General features: G+C 48.4%; 1 protein-coding gene across 2 annotated transcripts; it reads left to right on the plus strand.

Annotated features, from left to right (window-relative positions):
* The first annotated feature begins 351 nt into the window (after positions 1-351).
* On the plus strand, positions 352-21,565 carry LOC121466614 (T-complex protein 10A homolog 2-like). Of its 2 annotated transcripts, none has more exons than XM_041680393.1 (10): positions 352-504; positions 4,808-5,143; positions 7,402-7,444; positions 8,024-8,181; positions 9,094-9,193; positions 10,685-10,788; positions 14,442-14,582; positions 15,268-15,352; positions 19,922-20,039; positions 21,376-21,565. In XM_041680393.1, exons 1-10 carry the CDS (start codon positions 403-405, stop codon positions 21,563-21,565), a joined length of 1,377 nt encoding a protein of 458 aa, XP_041536327.1. In that variant the 5' UTR covers positions 352-402. The 2 variants fall into 2 exon arrangements, with proteins under 2 accessions (XP_041536327.1, XP_041536326.1); XM_041680392.1 differs by lacking the exon at positions 7,402-7,444 and adding an exon at positions 11,528-11,626 and having other exon boundaries at positions 403-504; positions 4,808-5,023; positions 8,020-8,181.
* Positions 21,566-22,036: the final 471 nt, after the last annotated feature.

The following is a 22,036-nucleotide window of genomic DNA, read 5'->3' on the forward strand; positions in this document are numbered from 1 at the left end:
CAGCAGAGGTCTGATGAAGGACTAAGACTTCCCAGGTGCCCTCTCGAGGCGCTGCTCCCCTCAAGGTAATGCTGGCACTGTGATCAGGCACCATGCTGACTCCCACCCACCTTTGGGGACACACCACTTGGAAGTGGCCGGGTTCTTTCCAGTCTGTGGTTTCCAGGCATAGAAACCATTCCTTGGTCAGCTCCAGGTGGAAACTTCCCAGGCTGTAGGGTGGGGGACTCCGTGACACGTGGTTGGGATTTCTCCATCCTACGTGGGAGGATTGGAAGGCCGAGAGATGATAATCGGAGGGGCAGAGGTGGGATGTGCCAAGAAGACCCCATGACCCTTCCTCCTTTACAACCAGAATGCTTACCGGTCACCTCGAGGCTAAGGAGTCAGTGGAGGCCTGCCATGTTAGAGGACCCGAGTCAGGGAGCAGGGGCCAAGCATGAGAAGGAGATGGATGCTACAGCCCTGGTCTCTGGGGAGAACAGCAAACCTGAGGAGCCTGTGGTAAGCCAAGCCAAGAAGCAGCGTGTCTTCTTGGATGGGGAATGTACTGGGCAGGACTCTGCCTCTTGTCTTGAGACCTGCCGCTCCTTTCTAAAACTCAAGTTGTCCCTTAGGGCCGTTGCAGTGTGAGCTCACTCTGAGCTGGGGTGCTGCGTTCTCCTAGAGAAACCCTGATCCAGGGTCTGTGGTGACTTTGAGTGGCAGGTGCAGAGCTGAGGATGCAGAACACATTGCCTCCCTTCTTCTAGGTCTGGAGAAGGCTCCAGGCTGCTGAAAAATGTGTCAGTATTTTCAGGACATTTATATTCCTTAAACCGTGCCACCAAACTCCCTGATCCTTACACGCACGCGCGCGCGCGCACACACACACACGCACATGCTGCTTCCACATTATCCATCACACATGCACACACACGCACTCACGCACACACTGCTTCCACATCACACACACACACATACACATGCATGCACACACACACATGCCCGCACACACATGCACACACAAATGCACATACTGCTTCCACATTATCCATCACACACTTGCACACTCACACACACATACACACGCATGCATGTGCACACACATACGTGCACACACACGCACACACACACTGCCTCCACATTATCCATCACACACACATGCCCGCACACACAATGCACATACTGCTTCCACATTATCCATCACACACTTGCACACTCACACACACATATGTGCACACACGCACACACACTGCTTCCACATTATCCATCACACACATGCACACTCACACACATGCACACGCATGCATGTGCACACACATACGTGCACATGCATGCACACACACGTGCACACACACGCACACACATGCACACACACGCACACACACACTGCTTCCACATTATCCATCACACACACATGCCTGCACACACAATGCACATACTGTTTCCACATTATCCATCACACACATGCACACTCACACACATGCACACGCATGCATGTGCACACACATACGTGCACATGCATGCACACACATGTGCACACACATGCATGTGCGCACACATACGTGCACATGCATGCACACACATGTGCACACACGTGCACACACGTGCACACACACACACATGAGCACACACACGTGCACACACACGCACACACACATGCACACACACGCACACACACACTGCTTCCACATTATCCATCACACACACATGCACATACTGTTTCCACATTATCCATCACACACACACAGGCACACGCACGCGTGCACACCCATTCCACATTATCCATCTCCTTGTTCCATGTGAGGCTATAACCTCTTTTAGGATCTGACCCCGTTTATTCTCAGGACAAGGCTGCAGTGCTCACTGGGTCAACTGAAGAGGTCCACGGAAAACCTGGAGTGTGAAGTTTAGAGCTCTCTGGCTTCCAGTAGCTGTTATAAGCTGGGAACACACAATCGCAGCATATCTGAGGGCTCACTGTGGACGCTGAGGGTCTAGAGACACAGCCATCACAACTTTGATGCTGACAGTGTTTCTTTAGCACTAGGTCCTCGCCTAAACATATCTTATTTTGTCAGTACTGGGTGGGGTATCATTAGGGGTGGCCTGCTAATATTGCAGAGTCTGCACTCTGGCTGCAGCATAAAACCTGTGGCCTTTTGACCAAATGTGTGAGGATCCCCTTGCAGTAAGGGACTCAGAGACCGTAGGGGAAGTCACTGAGTAGCCAACAGTAGCCCAAGCATGCAGAGGTGGGAGCCTGGAGGCATGGCTTTCACAGAGTACATGAGAAGGGAAGGGCGTGTTCTTTTCTCTGAGGCATGAGAGGACTCTTGGATGTTCCAGTCTCTTCAGAGAAGATTCATGTTCTAGCTCTCTTCCCAGAGCGGGGTGTGAGGATGGAGCAAAGGGCTTATATCCACAAGCAGAAGAGACTGCCGTGCGTAGAGCTGTCCCTGGGGCTCCTCAGGAACAGCATCCCACTACTGGGTGTCCCACACTGTGCCAGATTCCTAATGTGTGTGGAGGGACAGGACGTGAGCCCCTAACTATAGAGGTCATGCAGCACTGTTGAAGAAAGACGGGGATATGAGCATCGCTTTTATAAAGTAGCCCACAGAGAACATCACAGGGTCACAGGGCTGTGTTTCCTAATGAGTAAATGTTAAGAAAATGGTGTTCTTCTGATGGGGAAGGCAAAACGGGGGTCTTCTTGAGTTCTCAGGCATCCCTGAATCTTGTTTTTGTTTTAAATAGCTTGACCCCTAGTCACTGTCACGCTGTTCATCCCTCTTCACTGGCCGGTGGCTTGTTGGTATTAAGGTTTTCTAAGGTCTGGGAAACTGTAGTTGGAGTTACAGTCTGAGTCCCAGACGTCCCCCAAAGAGCACACACATGTGTAACATTGGAGTTACAGTCTGAGTCCCAGACGTCCCCCAAAGAGCACACACATGTGTAACATTGGAGTTACAGTCTGAGTCCCAGACGTCCCCCAAAGATCACATCCGTGTGTAACATTGATGTTCACATGGCACCACTATTGGCAGTTGGTAGAGGTGAAGGCAGATGAAGTTAGGTCGTTAGGAGTATGCCTTTGAAAGAGCTAGTGAAGACCCAGGCTTTTCCACAACTCTCTCTCTCTCTCTCTCTCTCTCTCTCTCCTTTCCTCCCTCCCTCCCTCCTGGCTGTCCTAAGGTGAACAGTTCTGTCTCAGCACAAGCCCAAAGTGGTGGAGCCCAGCAGCTGTGAACTGAAAGCTTTGAACCCAGTAGCTTAAACCAAACTTTCTCCCTTCTAAGTTGGCTCCCTCTGTTATTTTCTGAGTGGATAGGAAGCTGACTAGCGCAGCTGATCCCCTGCCAAGTGCTCCTTCCAGCACACACGTCCTGGATCTGGACGCTTAACACTGCTCTTCACTGGACATCCAAGGCCCCCAGTTCCAAGTGTCCCTTGGGGGCCCTGTCTCCTCCAGGAAGATCAGAACTGTAGGATGCATTTGTGACACTTTGTGTGCTGGAGGAATATCACAGCAATCTCTCATCGAAATGTGCAATTAACAAATATTAATAAAAAACAAAACGTGTCCCTGGGTTTGTTTGGCAGAGACACACTTTGGGTCCCTAAGTGCCCTTACTGTCGTTGCTCTCTGCCCAAATCCTCCAAATTTGGTGTTAGTGACAAAGTTCCCAGAAAGGAAGAATATTAAAACTAAAATGCAATCCCTCCCCCATTGTCTCCAGAACTAGGAGAACGAGATGGTCAGGAAGGTGTTCTCTAATGCCTGTCATTCCATTCTCTCTCTAAGATTCAGTCCATCCGATATGCGGTCTTTCTCTTAGTGATAATCTTTAGGGAAGGAAAGAGAAGTCTGTTCCTCACTATTGAAGAGGAAAACAACAGGCTTCTGGAAATAGCTGCCACACACACACACTCACACATGCGCGCACACACCCATGCACACATATGTGCGCACACACGCACACATCCACATCCACAAGCACACACATCCATGGGCACACTCACACCCATGCACACCCATGTACACACACCACACACACATACACACACATGCACGTACACCCACCCACATGCACACACACACGCATGTGCGCACACACTCACACCCACGTGCACATGCACACGCACACACGCGCACGCGCGCGCACACACACACACACCACCTTCAATGACGTTTCCCACAGAGGTGGTAGAGCTTGGCAGGGACACCTTCAACACCGAGCAGGAGGTCCTGTCAAAGTGACAGGACAAAGGACAAACCTAACCTCAGAGGTCTGGGGCAGCAACTGGTGGGAAAGCAATTGCCGTGGGGAGGAGGTGTCCCTAGACCAGGCCTTGTCCTTCCCAGCGGCATGCTCAGGGGTGGAGCTAACTGTCCTGTGATGTGGGCAGGTGCCTCTGCTTCCCTCACTTCTCTCGGAGGTCACCCCTGCAAGGGATTAATGAAGTTAGGACCAGAGGCTGGGTCTCCGTCGTTTTTGGACCCATGGTGGCAACCCCTTCTCAACTACCCCAGAGGAGAAGGCTGCGCAAGAGAAGTGAACTTCTTTCACGGAAATGCTCTAGCGGTGGCCGTACCTCACCAGCCCTTAGATCTGGTTAGCGTGTGTGGAGTAAGTCCTAGTGGACACGCTTGACAATGCTAAAGCTGTGGACACCTGATTTCTCTTTGGAGAACAACATCTCAGAAGTCCACAACCCCTTGTGGGCGTGGACTCTGTTTTGGCGCGGGGGGGGGGGGGGGGGGGTGTCAGTACTCCCTCAGGGTTCCTGAGAAGTGCCTGTCATTCTTTCCCCACCTCAGGGACTGCAGAAGCAGATCTGCGACCTTGCAGCAGAGGTCTCAAGACAGGCGTCTTGTTGGTGTGTGGCTCACAGAGACCTCCAAAGCCAGATCGACGCTCTGATGAAGGAGAACCAGGAGCTCCGTGAGGAACTGAAGGCCCTGAAGCAGCAGAGTGTTGGGGCCACAAAATCTTCTGTCACCTTGCCACCCACAGCAAGAACAACTAATACTCTGGTACAGCAGACTTTCTGCGTTGCAGGGTTAATGGCACAAGGAGGCATGTCCCCTCCCTTGCAGGCATGCTGTCTCCCCTGGGCACTCTGTCTCTCAGTCATAGGTCACACAGAAGTGACCGTCCCGGGAGCCCTGGGAGCAGAGCATGTCGCCACTCTGTCTCCAGGAATTCCCAGGCTCTGATGGAACAGCTGGACACCTGACCAGGCCACCTCCGGATTCTAGGGTCCTACTTTACCTTAAGTGGTGGACTAGATTCTGTCATTAACCCAACCGAGTCACAGGGGAGATAGGAGAGAGGTATAACCCTGTGATTAGTGACTGAGAGCAGGCTGCTGTCACTGGTGGAAGCTGAGTGGGGCCCTATGGGAGATTTTATGTGGCCTTTGCTACCGCGTTGCCTCCGTTAAACTTTGCTCATGTGGGTATGTGGGTAAGATGTGCCCACGAGTCTGCAGGGTATTCCTCTGTCTCTGTCAGAGGTCAGTCTCAAAAGCTCACTGACTGCACAATTCTGCTCCTCACGTGACTGTAGATAAGAACAGCCTCTAAACCGCACACACCCACCTTTGAATGACAACGAAAAAATCAAGGCGGTAAATGCCACATTTTTAAATTTGCCCAGAGTTATCTGTATTCAAACACCATTCTAGTGATGGTGTCAAAAGGTCTGCCTTGTGTACACGTGTTTATGGGGTGCACAATGTAAGTGATCCCTGGAGAAATGGTGCCAGAGGTTCACACTGACCCTTCTTCCTCAGAGGAGAGTGTGCAACATAGAATACCAAGGCCACATTTATAGACAGCCTCCAGAGGAATACCTGTATCTCAGGTCTTTGGCCAGTTCCATGAGTATTGTGTAACTAAAGGCCTTCTGAAAAGTCACGTGGGATCCTACTGCTGTCGAAGTTTCCAAAACATGTATGTATGTATGTATGTATATGAAGGGAATTTAAATGGAGTCAGCATATAACAGGAAAGACGATGCCCCAACTAGACATATTATCCCACCAAATAAATCCTCTAGTGATGGGAATGGACTACATCTTGTTGAGTCATTGGCCAAAGGGGTCCCTTGAACTCCCCAAACATAGCAGGCCATGGCTAAGGCTATTGGTTGCTCCCCACAAACTGAAGACACAACGTCTTCACTGACATGGAGAACCTAAGCTGATATCCCACTAGAAGCTTCAACCCTGCTGCTAGTGTTCACGGTGCTGTAAGGTAATTCCGCAGGCCACCAGAGGAGAACGGTAACATCAGTGTCACCCACTACAGGCACGCTACCAAAAACAGAGACTTGCCTGCAGGATACACAGGGGCAACCATGGCATCCATGTTACGGGAGTAACCAGCCACTTCCTTATGGCATTTAAGGCCCATTCCATGAGGGGGGACCCATACCTGCCACTGCTAAACCGGTCCAGAAACAGAAACTGGATAGGTCATGGGCCTAGGAAAAAACACAAATGTTCTTATTCTGCTAACAGAAGATATCCTGACAGCACATTGCTAGATCCATAGATCAGTGCTACCGAAACCCTCATCAGAAACATTTCTCCTTGCTGTAGATGGGCATTAACATAGAGAAACACAGATGTACAATACACACACAGACTTTGGGGCACTTGGTCCTAGATGGGCTGTCTTCATCAAAACCCTCCTTTCAGGGCTCAGGGATCTATGTGGAAGAGGGAGTGGGAAGATTGTAAAACTAGAGGTGATCGGTGACTCCACAGAAACAGCACCATCCAGACAGAACAGGGCTGATGCACTGTGAACTCAGGGAGACTGTGCCAGCACACCGTGATGCACAGGTTCAAACCATGTGAAATCCCGGCACTCAGAGCTCAGAACGGGAGGGGACTCAAGGTCCCACCTTTGACCAAAAAGCTATTTACAAATGGTAGCTGCCAGGAAAGGGGAGAGTAGCTGGGCTCATCAACCACACTCCAAGGCAGGCCCACACCCAGGAGTAGCTGGCCAACACAACACAGATTCTGTAGTTGTTGGGTTTTGTTGTTGTTGTTGTTTGGTTCATTGTTTTTGTGTGCCTGTATTTTGTTTCTTTTTGTCTTGCTCTTTTTTTTCTAGTTTGTTTTTATTTCATTTCTCTGTTTGCTTTGGGGGGTTGAGAGAGAGAGAACATGAAGTTGGCTAGGTAGGGAGGTGGGGAGAATCTGGGAGTAGTTGAGAGAGAGGGAAAATACTGTATGAAAAACTTTAACTAATATTGTTGAAGTGTTCCGCATTTCCTACTTCCCCATATGCTCAGCTGAAGTTGCCTAATGCAAGGGCACGAGGGTTGAGTTGTTTATCTTTTGGGTCCTGTGATTGTTTGGAACTGGTGTCTGCAAGAAGCAGGTGGCAGGTCACAGGTCACACCCAACAGCAGTCTAATATCACCAACATGTAGGACATCCAGTCCAAGGCTCCTAGCTCAAGCCATTATGAAGACATTCAATATTATTCAATATTAGAGCAGATTAAAATGAGGGTTTCCCTCCCTGTGCCCTTTAAGCCTAGGCATTGCTGCCCCTTGGGGGTCCTCACAGGCCTCTGGTGGCTCTGCACTCATTGCCTGTCTGCATGAGACTCCGTGTGCAGCGGTTTGGGGTGAGTGTGGGGCCACAGCAGAAGAGACTACGTGTAATCAGTTATCTGTGTGCTTGAAGGCAAGTGATGAGTGGCAAGCTAAGCCATACAACAGAACCACTGATTTTTAAAATAGCACAAAGGCTAGAAACTCAGTTTTCTTAAAATCTGTTAAATTTGGTTTCATGTTCTTTATTAAGCATGGTATCAAACCCTTTCTAGACTTCAGAGTGCAATGGTTCTAGACTGAGACTGTGTGGGAAGGTGTACAGACAGCAGCTTCCCTTCTGCTCCCCCAGGGAACTGAAAACGCTGTGGGGGTAGCAAACATGGTGCGTTAATTGGTACTTTTGGACTGGATTATCTGATGTTGATGAAAATGCCCCCACGTTTGTTTCTAGCCTGTGTACGTAAGAATAGAGGGGATCGATTCAGAGAAAACAACATCATGGGACGACAGAGAAGATGTCCCTTCCGGAAGTCTTCAAAACGGAAGCACAATGGCCACTGGAGGAACAGACTCCTTAGATGAAAGACTATCTTTTATGTCTTTTGATGAAAAGGTGACCTTGGGAACTTGTACCGCTTGTGTATGGTCTCTCTCCCCCTCTCTCCTTCCCTCCCTGTCCTTTCTCTCTCCCCCTCTCTCTGTGTCCATTGTCTTCCTCTATCTGTTTCCACATCATTTCTCTGAGTTATTTTTACATGCTGGTGCACATGCGCCCTCTGCATGCCCATAAAGGCCAGAAAAGGTTGTGCTAGATCCCCTTGAGCTAGAGTTACAGGCAATCGTGAACCATCCAACATGAGAGCTGGGAGCCAGACGGGGGTCCCTCTGAAATGCTAGCAAAGCTCTTAATTAACCATCGGGCCGTCCCCTGGCATTTTGAGACAAGCTCCCTAACTGAGCATGGTTGACTACACCGGTTGACTGGGCTCTGACTAGTAAGCCTCAGGGACCTCTGGTCTCTGTTTTCTGGATGCTGGGGTTCTAGGCATGCTGCCCCACCTGGCCTTTTGTGGGTTCTAGGGATCTGAACGTCAACCCTCACGCTTGAGCAGAATACATTTTGCCAACCTCCCTCTCCTCACCTCCCCACCCCAAGAATACATCCTGCTTATCCCAGCTACATGAAGTCCAACAAGAGCATTCCATCTGTCACTCAAAACGGGCTCGGGGATTTGTAAATTGTAACTGTTCCTATAGATCAGAAAAGTGAGTGTCTTCACACATGCCTTCAGTATTAAAACAAGAAGCCAAACAGAACTGAAGTTATCTTTAAAAACAAAACGATTATATGGGTGGAAATTCCCTATTTTGGGTCAATTGCCTGAGTTCAGGGAACGGAGCCAGTACTCTTGGCAGAGTCTGAGACATGACGTGATTAAGGTGTCTGGAAGCTGACACAGCTGTGCACAGCATCCGGTTACTGGTCTGGTGGCATCACTGGTTTTCTGACTCTCTCTACATCCAGGTTATGCACCTGTCTTCCAAGTTTGTGCAAACGCGCCTTGGCAGGATATCACCAGAACCACCATCGGACACCACAGCTCTGGACACAGAGTCAGTGGCTGGTGAGAGGAATGAAGTGGCAGGGGACCAGGGAGAGATGTGGCATGTGGGTGAGGTCCCTAGAGCTCCCTGGGACCAGGGAGGGATGTGACACGTGGGCCTGGCCACTCTCTGTCTGATTCCTCCTCAAGCTCCTTCATCTGTCTCGGTCACCTCTCTCAACACTGCAGCAGAGCCCAGGCTGGCTGTTCAGGGCCATCCTTAGCCCTTCCCTTTCTGCTTGCTGGCATGTGACATTACCTGCCTGTTTTATCTGTTCTTGCCCAGCAATTGCCTGATCTTCCCCTGAGCTCAAACTGTCTATCCAGGCTCTCCTGTCTCCGTGGGTGCCAGCTGTGGGTTCCCACAGTGGCAGGGAGAATGTCCCACTGAGGCCTGCCGACAGTGGTGACCGCCACACTCTGCGCCCCTGAGCTCAGGGTGTGCTCGAACTCTGCTGTGGAGTCTGCACAGAGCCTTGGCTACCAGGCTCAGCGGCACCCCTAGTGGGAAGAGAGAGCCCTCATCCTCCTGTAGCCTGATTCTTACCTACCCTCTTTGGTGGCCCACGTGAGCCCCCTTTGGCATATTGAGCCCTGAACCATTGTGCATGCGTCAGCACAGCGCTGTCTCTCCCTGAGCCTGTGTGACATTTCTGGACCCTTGTGAATCAGTTATTTTTCTATCGCTATTGTAAAGCACCACGACCACATCAACTTCCAGCAGGAAGAATCTACTGGGTTTATGGTTCCAAAGGGCCAGCTCCTAAGGGTAGGTACCACAGACAAAAAGCAGAGCAAACTGGAAGTGGAGCCAAGTACTATACTTCTTCTATCGAGGTCATAGCAACCAAACCTTCTTCAGCAGCACGCCATATAGAGAGCACTGTCCAAATGCCCAAGCCTCCCACACTCTGTGTGTTGGTTATGTCCACTTGGCACAACCTAGAATCGCCTTGGAAGAGAACCTGGTTGGGGAATTGTTTATATCAGGTTGGCCTGTGTCTGATAAGCACTGTGCAAGGGGTCCTGAAGGAGATGAGAAAGCCGGCTGAGAGCAAGCAAGCATCTATGCATTCTTCTCTCTGCTCTCGGCTGTGGGTGTGTGGCTGTCAGTTCCCTGGCGACGGTGACCTTTCTACCTGCTCCCCACTGCCCTGGATACACAGTACTCCCTCCCCCGCTGCCTCTGTTTCCTTCCACGTGTCCAGTGGGCAGTTGTCCCTGGGTTTCTCTTCCTGTGCCCGTCCCTTCCTGGGGCAAAAGCAGCTGCACAACAGACACCACCCTCTGCTAGCTTAGTCTTCTGAACCACAACTCTAGTGACGACAGAGTCAGCAGACAAGGGCTGACTGTCTCCACTCAACATTTCATGATTTCACGCAATCAGTCGACGGCATGTGCACAGCGACCCCAGGAACAACGAGAACATGTTGGAAACTTAGTCACACGGGGAATACAACCTTCTCACTCTATGCATGCAGTCTTTTGAAAAGCTCTTCTCTGCTCTTTTAGATATATGGTCCTCCAACCCAGAGAGTTCTGAAGGTGAGCTTCTCATGCAGGCTCAAACAAGCAGGCTCCTCTCTAGTTTTTCCCAGAATACACTGTGGCTGCAGGTAGGTAGGATTTCACCTGGTGGGGAAGCTGGGGCGTTAAGACCTGGAGGTGGTGACAGTGACAGTGGAGGGGCTGCCACTCCATCCCTTTTTCATGAGCGCGGAAGGTTATTATGGCTGCAAACGACCCTAGTCTCTGACACTCTCTACCTTTCAAAAGAGAGAAACAAGGCAACCCTTTGTCAATGGAGGGCAGCATTAGGCCAGTGGCCAAAGGCAGGTCAAGCTTCTGTGACCTTAAGGATCCAGAAGCCAAAATTTTTATTCTGTTTTGTTTTCTTTATTTTCAATTCTCAGTGGAAATGAACAGAGTAAAAGGCCAAGATCTATAGCCAGGGTCACCTCATAGCTGCACAGTGTCTGAGAGGAATGGCAACAGAATAAGCGATTTTCTCCACAGGAGGAAATGTGGGCTGAAAAGTACTTTGAAACCATGTGAAGGTGGGCAATGGGGGGTGGGGTTCCCTAAAAGCAGTCAGTATCATTATCAGCAATGTGAGATGGGTTTAGTTACCTCGTAAACTCCTGCTACCGATGCATCTCGAGGCCTGAGTGATGTGCAGTCAGAATCAGAATTTGGTGACTGCCATCTTGCTCACCCTGGTACGGATCAAGCATGGTCCATAAGATGAGAGAAATAGCTTTACAAACATAAACTTGGTCCCAAGAGCCAGTGTTGATGAGGCCCTGTAGTCCTCACAGGGGGCCACAGGAGGCAATGGTTTTAATCTCTCTACAGAATCTCATTGCAAGATCAGGACCATCTAAAGAAGTACCACGCTCCATGAACACCAAGAAGGATAAGGAGACACAGGAAAAGCGACACCCAAATGGCAAGGTAGGTGTCTGTGGAACACAGCTCTTCCCAGCCACTCTCCCTGTGCAGGCTGTCCTGGAGCTACAGGCTGGTGGCCACACCTCTCCAGAGCATCACTGAGCAGTTTGCTTCCAGTGACAAATACCTGCCGCTCTCACCGCAGTGACACCCACTGCTACCTCAAGAAGCATTTTGTCCCAGAGATCTACTGCCAGGGGACTGGGGTTGACTTGGGGACCATGGGAAGGAGGAGCTGCTGTGGCCCAAGCAAGCAGCTGAAGCGATGATGGCCCAGTTCACCTTCAGCCTCTCTTGCTGGAGTGAGTCTCCTCTGGGCTGAGCAGAGGAAGAAGGAAAGCTTCCTGACGTCACAGTTTTTCACTAAAATCTCCTCCTCTTGCTCTTCCTCCTCCTCCTCCTTCCCAGCCCCCTTCTCCTTCCCCCTCTTCTGCTCTTAGACAGGTCTCAGCCTTTATGGACCCACTAGGTAGCACAATGACCTTGGGTTTCTGGTCCTCTTGCCTCCTCCTCCCAAGTGCTAGGATAAGAGGCGTGTGACACCGCATCCTGTCAGGCTAGGCTGGGAATGGGACCCAGGGCTTCAAGCATGCTGGACAAGCAGTGACCAACTGAGCTGCATCCCTAGACCCCTTCTTTAGCTGTTTTGCACAGTTATCGGGCAAAGAAACACAGCTGAGCACAGCCCACACGACGAGACCCGTAGGGAGCAGGGCGGTGCTGGTTAGTGTCCAGCGAGTTACACACCAATCAGGCCCTTGGTCTCCGGGAGCCACAAGGATGGATGTGAGAAGCAGGTGTCTGTGGCATCTTATTCTGCTGTGCGTTGACCTCACTGCCCTGCTCCCTGGGTACCACCTCCCTGGGTACCACCTCCCTGGGTACCACCTCCCTTACAGTCCCCATCACCTTACTGCCTCTTCTGATCCTTCGTCTTGGATCAGTCTATGTGTGTCTTACATGGAATATGCTGAATTGTTCGATTATTTTTATATTGTAAACTGTATCTATTTTTAATTAAAACTTCATTGTAGAAGAATTGCAGTAAGAAAAGTCACACACTAAAATTAACCAGACCCAAAGTCTATACCTCTCAATGCTCTTCTGTAGTGAGAACAGCCATTTGGAATCGGTGAGGAGTCAGATTAAATTTTACACCTTCACTATCAAATACATTTTACACACTTATTTACCACTAAAAATAAAAAATCCATGGCAAAGTCTAAACTAGAATATAATAAGCCTTACATCCTCTTTGATGGCTCAGATCCTATTTTTGAGGAGGTAGCTGCTTTGTTTTTGTTTTTAAAGACGGTTTTCTGTGAAACAGTTCTGACTGCCCCTGGGACTTGCTCTGTAAGCCAGGCTGGCCTTGAACTCACAGAGATCCACCTGCCTCTACCTCCTGGGTACTGGCATTAAAGGCGTACCACCAGCTTGTACTCTGTCCTTATAATATACTTTAAAAATGACATGATCACACATGACTGAGTGATGACATGCTCTCAGAACGGCGTTTGGTGACGTCACCATTGTGTGAACATCCTCAGTTACTCCACATGACCCTGTGGTGCAAGCAAGAGACATGGTAAATGTGAGGAGCAAGGCGGCATGGGCAGCAGTCACACTACCATGCAGGACGTGTCCCGCACAGTGAGAAAGGCACTGAAATAAAGACGACATGTCTGGGAGAGCAAACGCACGAGTCACTGTCTGTTGTCTGTTGTCAGTTTCTGGTGCAGACTGGATAGCGGTCTGTGACGTATCACACACAGGCACATTGGCCCAGCATCACCACAAACCTCAGAAATGCTCAGTGCCACACTGCATGAGGTGACAGGAAATGGTCAGCTCCACTACTGTCTTATACAATGACCATCGTCTGTGCTGGTTATTGGCTGAAGCACGGTTCCTGGATTGGTTCGCGCAACTGTGGTTGATTTTATGATCTCCCCGTGTAGAGCCTTAGAACAGTGCGCTTTGTTATTGAGAGAGGCAGCTGGCCACTGAAGCCTCGTTGGAGCTTTTCTGGTTGGCTGAGAACAAGAACTCGTCTTCTGGTTCTGACCTGCACACAGCTTACGCATTCAGCTGCTGTATTTGTGAGCAAGGACATAAGAGTGTAGACTTAGCTCAAACCTCTGCTGTATTGGCTGTCAGCTGGTTTTGGTTGGCTAGTTCTCTGATTAGTTCAGAAGTGTTGGTTTTTAACTCTGATGAATCAGCTCCTACAGTTCCAGCTGTGCTAAGAATAGTTACAATGCGTGGCATAATTAATAAATTCTACATGGAGCTTTTAAAGTACACATATATTAACTCCCCAAATTGAGGTTATTTCTGCAAGTGTCTTTGTTTACACTGATCTTTACAGGGTAATGTCTCCTACCAAAAGTCTAGCAGTGTGCACATGAAGCTGCCTGTTTGCTAATTATTCACTGAAGCCATGAGTGTAGTGTATGAGTGGAAAGGAGAAGACAGGAAGGACAAAAAATGCATACAAGTTCATTTCTACATAGTAATTGTGCCCAGGGTACGGGTTCATCACTCCTATGACCTTAGATCTTACAGACCCATGGCAAACACACAGCCTCAGCACAAGGAAGGCAGACATGGAGGAACAGACCATAACACTTACTATTGACAAGCAAATGCAGGATGGTGTGTGTGTGTGTGTGTGTGTGTGTGTGTGTGTGTGTGTTAGTAATCACCATGCCAGACAAGCTGTGCGCAGTGATTTTGAATACAAGGAGAAACAGTGGAGCCGTGGCAATTGTGCTTGTCACAGGTCTTCACCCCGAGTCTTTGTGTTTCCATCAAGGTGGAGCAAGTACTCCGCGACGGGCGGACAATCATCACCTTCCCCAACGGAACCAGGAAGGAGATCAGTGCCGACAAGAAGACGACCCTCATCAAGTTCTTTAATGGTGACATGAAGAAGGTCAAGTCTGACCAGAGAGTGGTGCGTGCAGTGAGCATACTTGTCTTGTCTTGAGTCAGAGCCACAGTCAGGAGCAACAGTCCCCAGATGCACATCCTTCTCCTCTCCTGGTGTCAGGAGGGGAGGGGAGGAGAAAGATCAGAACCTTCTTGTTAATGAGAATTTCGTCCTTGGTGTTTGATGCAAGCGAGATTTTTTATGGTCTCAGCCGGCAGATTTGCAGGTCAGTGGTGTCCCACCAGCTCCCCATCCTCTGCCGTGAATTATCAGGTGCTCTTCCACTGGCCTGAGCTAACCTACTGGGCTCAAGCTGAAGATCAGAAAAGCAAAGCAGCCTAGCCACTAGAGAGCTCTTACGGCTATGGAATATTAAGGCTGAAAAGAGAGCGAGTTCCTGTCTCCTCCCGCCCTTTATTCTTCTCTAGTGCTGTGAGTAAAGGTATGCACCACCTCTACCCGGCCTCTATGGCTGACTAGTGTGGCTGTTTTGTGTTCTGGTCTTCAGGCAAGCTTTATTTATTAAAATATACATAAAATGTCACTCCTCCCCACCGCCTGTGGTTCTGAACTGTGGAAGTTCCCACAGAACCCATCTGCTGAGCCTGCACCATGAGCCACCTATGGGAAGCAATCAATCAGATTCAGCTGATTCAAATGCAACAGCATTAGGGGCCGCCTCCCAATGTGCATGCCCTGGTCTTCACAGATTTACTACTATGCAGATGCACAGACGACACACACAACCTACCCGGATGGTGTTGAAGTCGTGCAGTTTCCGAACAAGTGGACTGGTGAGTGACGTCACCCTGGACCTGCTGGCTCAGGGCCTTGTGTGTCTGTGCCGGAGGAGATGGTGGGGTATATGAGCATCCTGGGAAAAAGCAGCAGACATACAGCCTTTAGATTCACTAAAAAAACAGGCTGCCCAGCTAGATTTTAATGTTTTTTATTAGAAATTATTCCATGGAGTACATAGGGCAAAATTATACCCAGAGTCATTTTTTGTTATTTCAATATCATTTTTAAATTTTGTCTTTTCCTTTATTTATTTTTTAAAAGAAAACAAACTTTTTTCATTATACATACCAAGTTCCCACTCCCTCCCCTCCTCCCATTCCCTCTACATACCCTCTCACCCCACCCCCATCTAATCCTTAGAGAGGGTAAGTAAGGCTCATTGCTTTGTGAAAGGCCCAAGGCCCTCCCTACTATATCCAGGCTGAGCAAGGCATCCATCCAAAGAGAATAGGTTCCCAAAAAACAGTACATGCAGTAGGGACAAATCCTAGTGCCACTGCCAGTGACCCATCAGTCTGCCCCAGCCATGCAACTGTCACCCACATTCAGAGGGACTAGTTTGGACCTATGCTTGTTCCTTCCCAGTCCGGTTGGAGTTGGGGAGCTTCCATTAGCTCAGGAAGACTGTTTCAGTGGGTGTCCCCATCATAGTCTTTACCTCTTTGCTCATATTCTCACTCCACTCCTCCCCTCTTCAACTGGACTTTGGGAGCTCAGCCCAGTGCTCCAGTGTGGTTCTCTGCCTCTGTTTCCATCAGTTTCTGGATGAAGGTCCTATGGTGAAATTTAAGATATTCATCAGTCTGACTACGGGGCAAGGCCAGTTCAGGCACTGTCTCCTCTATTGCTTAGGGTCTTAGGTCATCCTTGTGGATTCCTGGGAAATTCTCTAGAGCCAGGTTTCTTCCTAATGGCTCCCTCAATCAAGATATCTCTTTCCTTCCTCTCATCTCTGTCCTTCCTCCATCTCGACTATCCCATTCCCTCAAGTTCTCCTCACCCGTCCCTGATGAAGGCAGAAGACATACACCTCCCTTTCTTGCCTCCTCTTCCCCTTCTACCTTCCCTTCTCCCCCAACCCCATGCTCCCAATTTTGTCAGGCGATCTTGTCTGTTTCAACTTTCCAGGAGTATCTATATATGTTTTTCTTAGGGTTCACCTTATTACTTAGCTTCTCTAGTATCCTGAACTATAGGCTCAATATCTTTTGTTTATAGCTAGTATTTACTTATGAATAAGTACATATCATATTCATCTTTTGGGGTCTAGGCTACTTCACTCAGGATAGTGTTTTCTAATTGATCCATTTGCACGCAAAATTCAAGATGTCACTGTTTTTTTGTTTTTGTTTTTGTTTTTTTTTTTGCCACTGCGTAGTACTCTAATGTATAAATGTGCCATATTTTCTTTATCCATTCTTTGGTTGAAGGGCATCTAGGTTGTTTCTAAGTTCTGGTTATTACAAATAATGCTGCTATTAACATAGTTGAACAAATGTCCTTGTAGTATGATTGAGCATCTTCTGGATATATTCCCAAGAGTGGTATTGCTGGATTCTGAGATAGGTTGATTTCCAACTTTCTGAGAAACTGCCATACTGATTTCCAAAGTGGTTATACAAATTTGCATTCCCACCAGCAATGGATGAGTATTTCCCGTACTCCACATCCTCTCCAGTGTAAGCTATCATTATAGTGTTTCTGACCTTAGCCATTCTGACAGGTGTAAGATGGTATCTCAGACTTGTTTTTGATTTGCATTTCCCTAATGGCTAAGGATGTTGAACATTTCCTTAAATATCTTTAGGTCATTTGAGATTCTTCTATTGAGATTTCTCTGTTTAGTTCTGTACCCCATTTTTAATTGGGTTATTTAGAATTTTGATGTCTAATTTCTTGAGTTCTTTATATATTTTGAAGATCAGTACTTTGTCTGATGTGGGGTTGGTGAAGATCTTTACCCATTCAGTAAGCTGCCTTTTTGTCTTATTGACAGTGTCCTATGCTTTACAGAAGCTTCTCAGTTTCAGGAGGTCCCATTCATTTATTGTTGCTCTCAGTGTTTGTGTTACTTTTTTTAACACACAGTATTTTTTATTTTTTCCCATTTCCAGTATGCTTTTTTTAAAAAATTATTGATTTTTATTGAACTATATATTTTCTCTTCTCCCTCCCCCTTCCTCTCCCCTCCTCTTCTACCCTCCCCTATGGTCCCCATGCTCCCAATTTACTCAGGAGATCTTGTCTTTTACTACTTCCCATGAAACATCCATGTTTATCTCAGGGTCCTCATTGTCATCTAGGTTCTCTGGGATTGTGAATAGTAGGCTGCTTTTCTTTGCTTTATGTCTAAAATCACTTATGAGTGAGTACATATGATGCTTGTCTTTCTGGGTCTGAGTTACATCACTCAATATGACATTTTCTAGATCCATCCATTTGTCTGCAAATCTCAAGATGTCATTATTTTTTTTCGGTGTAGTACTCTATTGTGTAATATACCACATTTTCCTTATCAATTCTTCTGTCAAGGGGCATTTAGGTTGTTTCCAGGTTCTTGCTATGACAAACAATGTTGCTATGAACATAGTTGAGCACATGTCCTTGTGGTACAATTTGGGTATATACCCAAAAGTGGTATTTCTGGGTCTTGAGGAAGGTTGTTTCCCAACTTTCTGAGAAATTGCCATACTGATATCCAAAGGGACTATACCAGCTTGCACTTCCACCAGCAATGCAGGAGTGTTCCCTTTACCCCACATCCTCTCCAGCATAAGTTGTCATCTTATGCAAAACATTATTTTGAGTGAGTTAACCCAGACACAGAAAGACAATTATCACATATACTCACTCATAGGTGGTTTTTAAAAATAAAGCAAAGAAAACCAGCCCACAAATCACAATCCCAGAGAACTTAGACAGCAGCGAGGACCCTAAGAGAGACTTACATAGATCTAATCTACATGGGAAGTAGAAAAAGACAAGATCTCCTGAGTAAATTGAAAGCATGGGGACTTGGGGGGGGGAGGCTGAAGGGGGAAGGGAAAGCCAGGGAGGGGAGCAGAGAAAAATGTAGAGCTCAATAAAAATCAATTTAAAAAAAGAAGAAAAGCTGTCTAAAACTAAGCCAAGCTAAGGTCAGGCATTTATAAATAAGAAAAAGAAGAAAGAAAATTACACTTGCTCATTCATAAATGCTCTATAAGGTGGTTGATGATATTAGCCAGGTCTGATGAAAAGAATAAAAGGGTTTGATAGACATATCTGTCCTTTGAACCCTGGCTGCTGTGTGTGGAATGTCTCTAATGTATCAAGTAACTGTATAGCAGGGGTTCTGAGTTCGGTCACTGTCTATATCCACGGCTCCTGTCTCCAGAACATCCTCCTGTGACAATTCTAAACAAGGTGAAAGAAACATCACAACCCGCCTTGCCACTTTTCAGGGGCATCCCTGTGTCTGTGCTCTGCGCAGTTCAGCAAATGCTTTGCTTCTGCATCAGACAGTCAGGGGATTTTGAGATTCTCAAGCTAGTGAGTCCCTACTTCTCCAGGGCATTGCACCAACATTCCAGTTAGCTTTTCAGAGTTCTGGGCTAACAGGCACTTACTGCACGGAGTTCATCCTTGGCTGTCAGATTCCACACCACAGTCTTTTCCTAAGTATACTTAATGTCTCCTTTTTGTCTGCCAACAACCACCAACCATTGGCCAAAACGTGCACAAAGCATGGGGTCATGAGAAGAACACGTGGAAGCCGATCCGTGGCGTTCCGCTTGTAAGCTCTTCTACTGCCCACGGACGCACACGGAAAAGCACAGATGGCGGAGTGTCATGCACGGTTGCCAGCCTCGGCTCGCGTGTAAGCGCAGGTGCAGCAATGCTTCAGCGTGCTCCACAGTGAGGACTGTCTCCACACAAGGCTGATGTCACCACAAGGCTGATGTCACCGCGACTGTTGATGATCTAGCTTGCCTTTGCAAGTTCATGTGGGACAGCAGAAGCATTTCCAAGAGTGTCTTGGTTACTTTCCCACTGCTGTGACCAGGGAGAATTAGTTTTGGCTCATGGTTCAGAGAGAAATATAGTGCAGTGTGAGGGGAAAGATGCGGTGGCAGACTGTGAGGTGGCGTTAGAGGTCACATGAGAGGCTGAGGGAGCAATGGCCTCTAGCACCTCCCTTCCCCTGTTTAGTTCTGTATGGGACTGCAATACAAAATATTGCCTGCCACTAGTGATGGATTTTACCAAAAGTCCACATACAAGAAGAGTAGCAGACTTTGAAACTTGAATTGGATTTCTAACAAAGGTGTATCACTTTTTCAGCATAACCAAGCCAAAATATCTACCAACCGTTATGCACTAGAAACTGTCAACACTACGTCCAAACCTCACTTACCTAAATCTGAATCAAGAGGGCGCTGGGTGTTATGTCTGCCAGTCCTAATTACACTCCTCTGATTTGATCGTCCTCATTCATATTTCAGTATAGGTCATTTAGATACAACAACACAGGTTCCAAATGCATCCGATATAACACGTACTTTAAACAATGTATTCTGCAGAAAAATTCTACCCGGATGGCTCCAAGGAAACGGTGTTTCCTGATGGGACCGTGAAGCAGCTTAAGGATGGCTGTGAGGAGACTGTGTTCCCTGACGGGACGTGTGTGACGGTGAAAAGGTCAGCACCCCAACCTTGGGCTTTGTGTTCTATAACATATCCACAGCCATTTACACGTGTGCAGAAATCTAGGCATTCATTTAAGCGTAACAGCAGGGGCTGGAGAGATGGCTCCACGGTTAAGAGCCCGGCTGCTCTTGGGAAGGACACAGAGTCAGTTCCTAGCACCCACGTGACAGCCTGCAGCCCTCTGTGACTCCTGTCCCAGGGGACCTGATGGCCTCCCCTGACTTCCATGGGCACCAGGTGTGTTCATGTAGTTTGCAGATATACATGCAGGCAAACACTCATACATATATAAATAAAAATTTATAAAAACCAACAATGACACCAGAAAATAATGTCACTGGGCCTGCAAGGTTCTTTTTGCCTTCAGTTCAAATCTGTTTATAGAGAATATGAGCATAGACATAGAATTTTGGGGGCAGTCTCGTGCCCCCAAATGGTGCTCAGTGATTGACCGCAGTTTACATCATCAACTAATGTCATGGTCACCCAGGTTGACATCACAATAATTTCTCAGGATGTCCCACTGCTCTGAGGTGACGCGTGTCTCAGGATGTCCCACTGCTCTGAGGTGATGCCTGTCTCAGGATGTCCCACTGCTCTGAGGTGACGCGTGTCTCAGGATGTCCCACTGCTCTGAGGTGACGCGTGTCTCAGGATGTCCCACTGCTATGAGGTGACACGTGTCGATATTTTGGTGACTGAAGCCTGCCAACCATTGAGTGCCATCTTCAGCCTCTACCTCTCAAAGCTACACTGTGTAGGGGTGGGGTTCGATTGCAGGGTGTATAAGCAGACTCTCAGCTGCACAACTGTGTACTAAGTCACTGTCTCAGTGCTGGTGTGTGCAGACAATGAGGCCCTTCAGTCATATCTGTCTACTAGCCTGGGCAAGAGATCAAGAAGTCACCTTAGCTGTTCCCAGTATGCCCCGACTCTGGTGTGACCTTGGCGTGTTTCCTCTAGGACCTCAACCTCATCAGCTCTCCCCGCCCCCGTCTGGAGTGTCCTTGGCTCTCCTGGTCAGCACAGTGCCCACACCCAGGGCTCTTTCTGCTGTGTTTCTGCCATGGACTGAGTAGTTCTAATGCACCCACTCACTCCATCTCATATTGCAAGCTCAGGTCTCTGGGTCCGTGCTCCCCACTCAGCCCCTGCATCCCCACCTTCCTGAGAATGCCTTCCCTACTCGTTCCTTGGGAAGCTTCATCTTCCTCCCTCAGAAGAGACTGGGGGACCTGGGTGGCGCTATGGTATCACTCATTCCTTGTTCCTCCACGCGCACACTGTTGGCCTCTGTGCGGCAACACAGGGTGTTTCTGTTCTACAGGAATGGAGACAAGGTCATCATGTTCAGCAATGGACAGAAGGAAATCCACACAGCCAGGTTCAAGCGGAGGGAATTCCCAGACGGCACCACCAAGACTGTGTACTGCAATGGCTGCCAGGAGACCAAGTATGCCTCCGGCAGGGTCAGGGTCAAAGACAAGACGGGAACTGTCATTCTGGACTGGAAGTAGCGCATCCACAGACTCAGTATCAGGCACTAGGTCCCAGTGACTCGCCGGGAGGTTCCCCTGGCGAGTCTGAAGATCGTACACACATCAGGAGTGGAGGGGCATCCAAAAATCGTAAAGAGAAAGACCGTCCAGCCACCATCTGGGGAAGGATGCCAAAGCAGCAGTGTCTAGGAACGAGGCTCCCCAAACCATGGCTTCAGAGTCTGGTCCAGATGCAGCATCTCTGTCAGAGGCTGGGCCTAGAGCAGAAGATGATAGGGACACAAGCTGGAGCACTGTCAGCCATGAACACAGCCAATGCCTGCCTGCTGTCTACTTCTGTCCCTTTTTAGACTCCTCACGAGTGGGATCCAGGGGGGTGTATCTTCACTGGTGCTTAGTGTATTAATAGGCATGATTTAACCACCTTGAAGTGCCTAGACAGAGCCTCATGTGGCATTCTATCCCATTAATTTGAATTATGATCTGTCA

Source organism: Microtus oregoni, unplaced genomic scaffold (genome assembly GCF_018167655.1).
Source record: "Microtus oregoni isolate MIOR12 unplaced genomic scaffold, Mior012 000033F_ref0000390, whole genome shotgun sequence".
NCBI lineage: Eukaryota > Metazoa > Chordata > Mammalia > Rodentia > Cricetidae > Microtus > Microtus oregoni.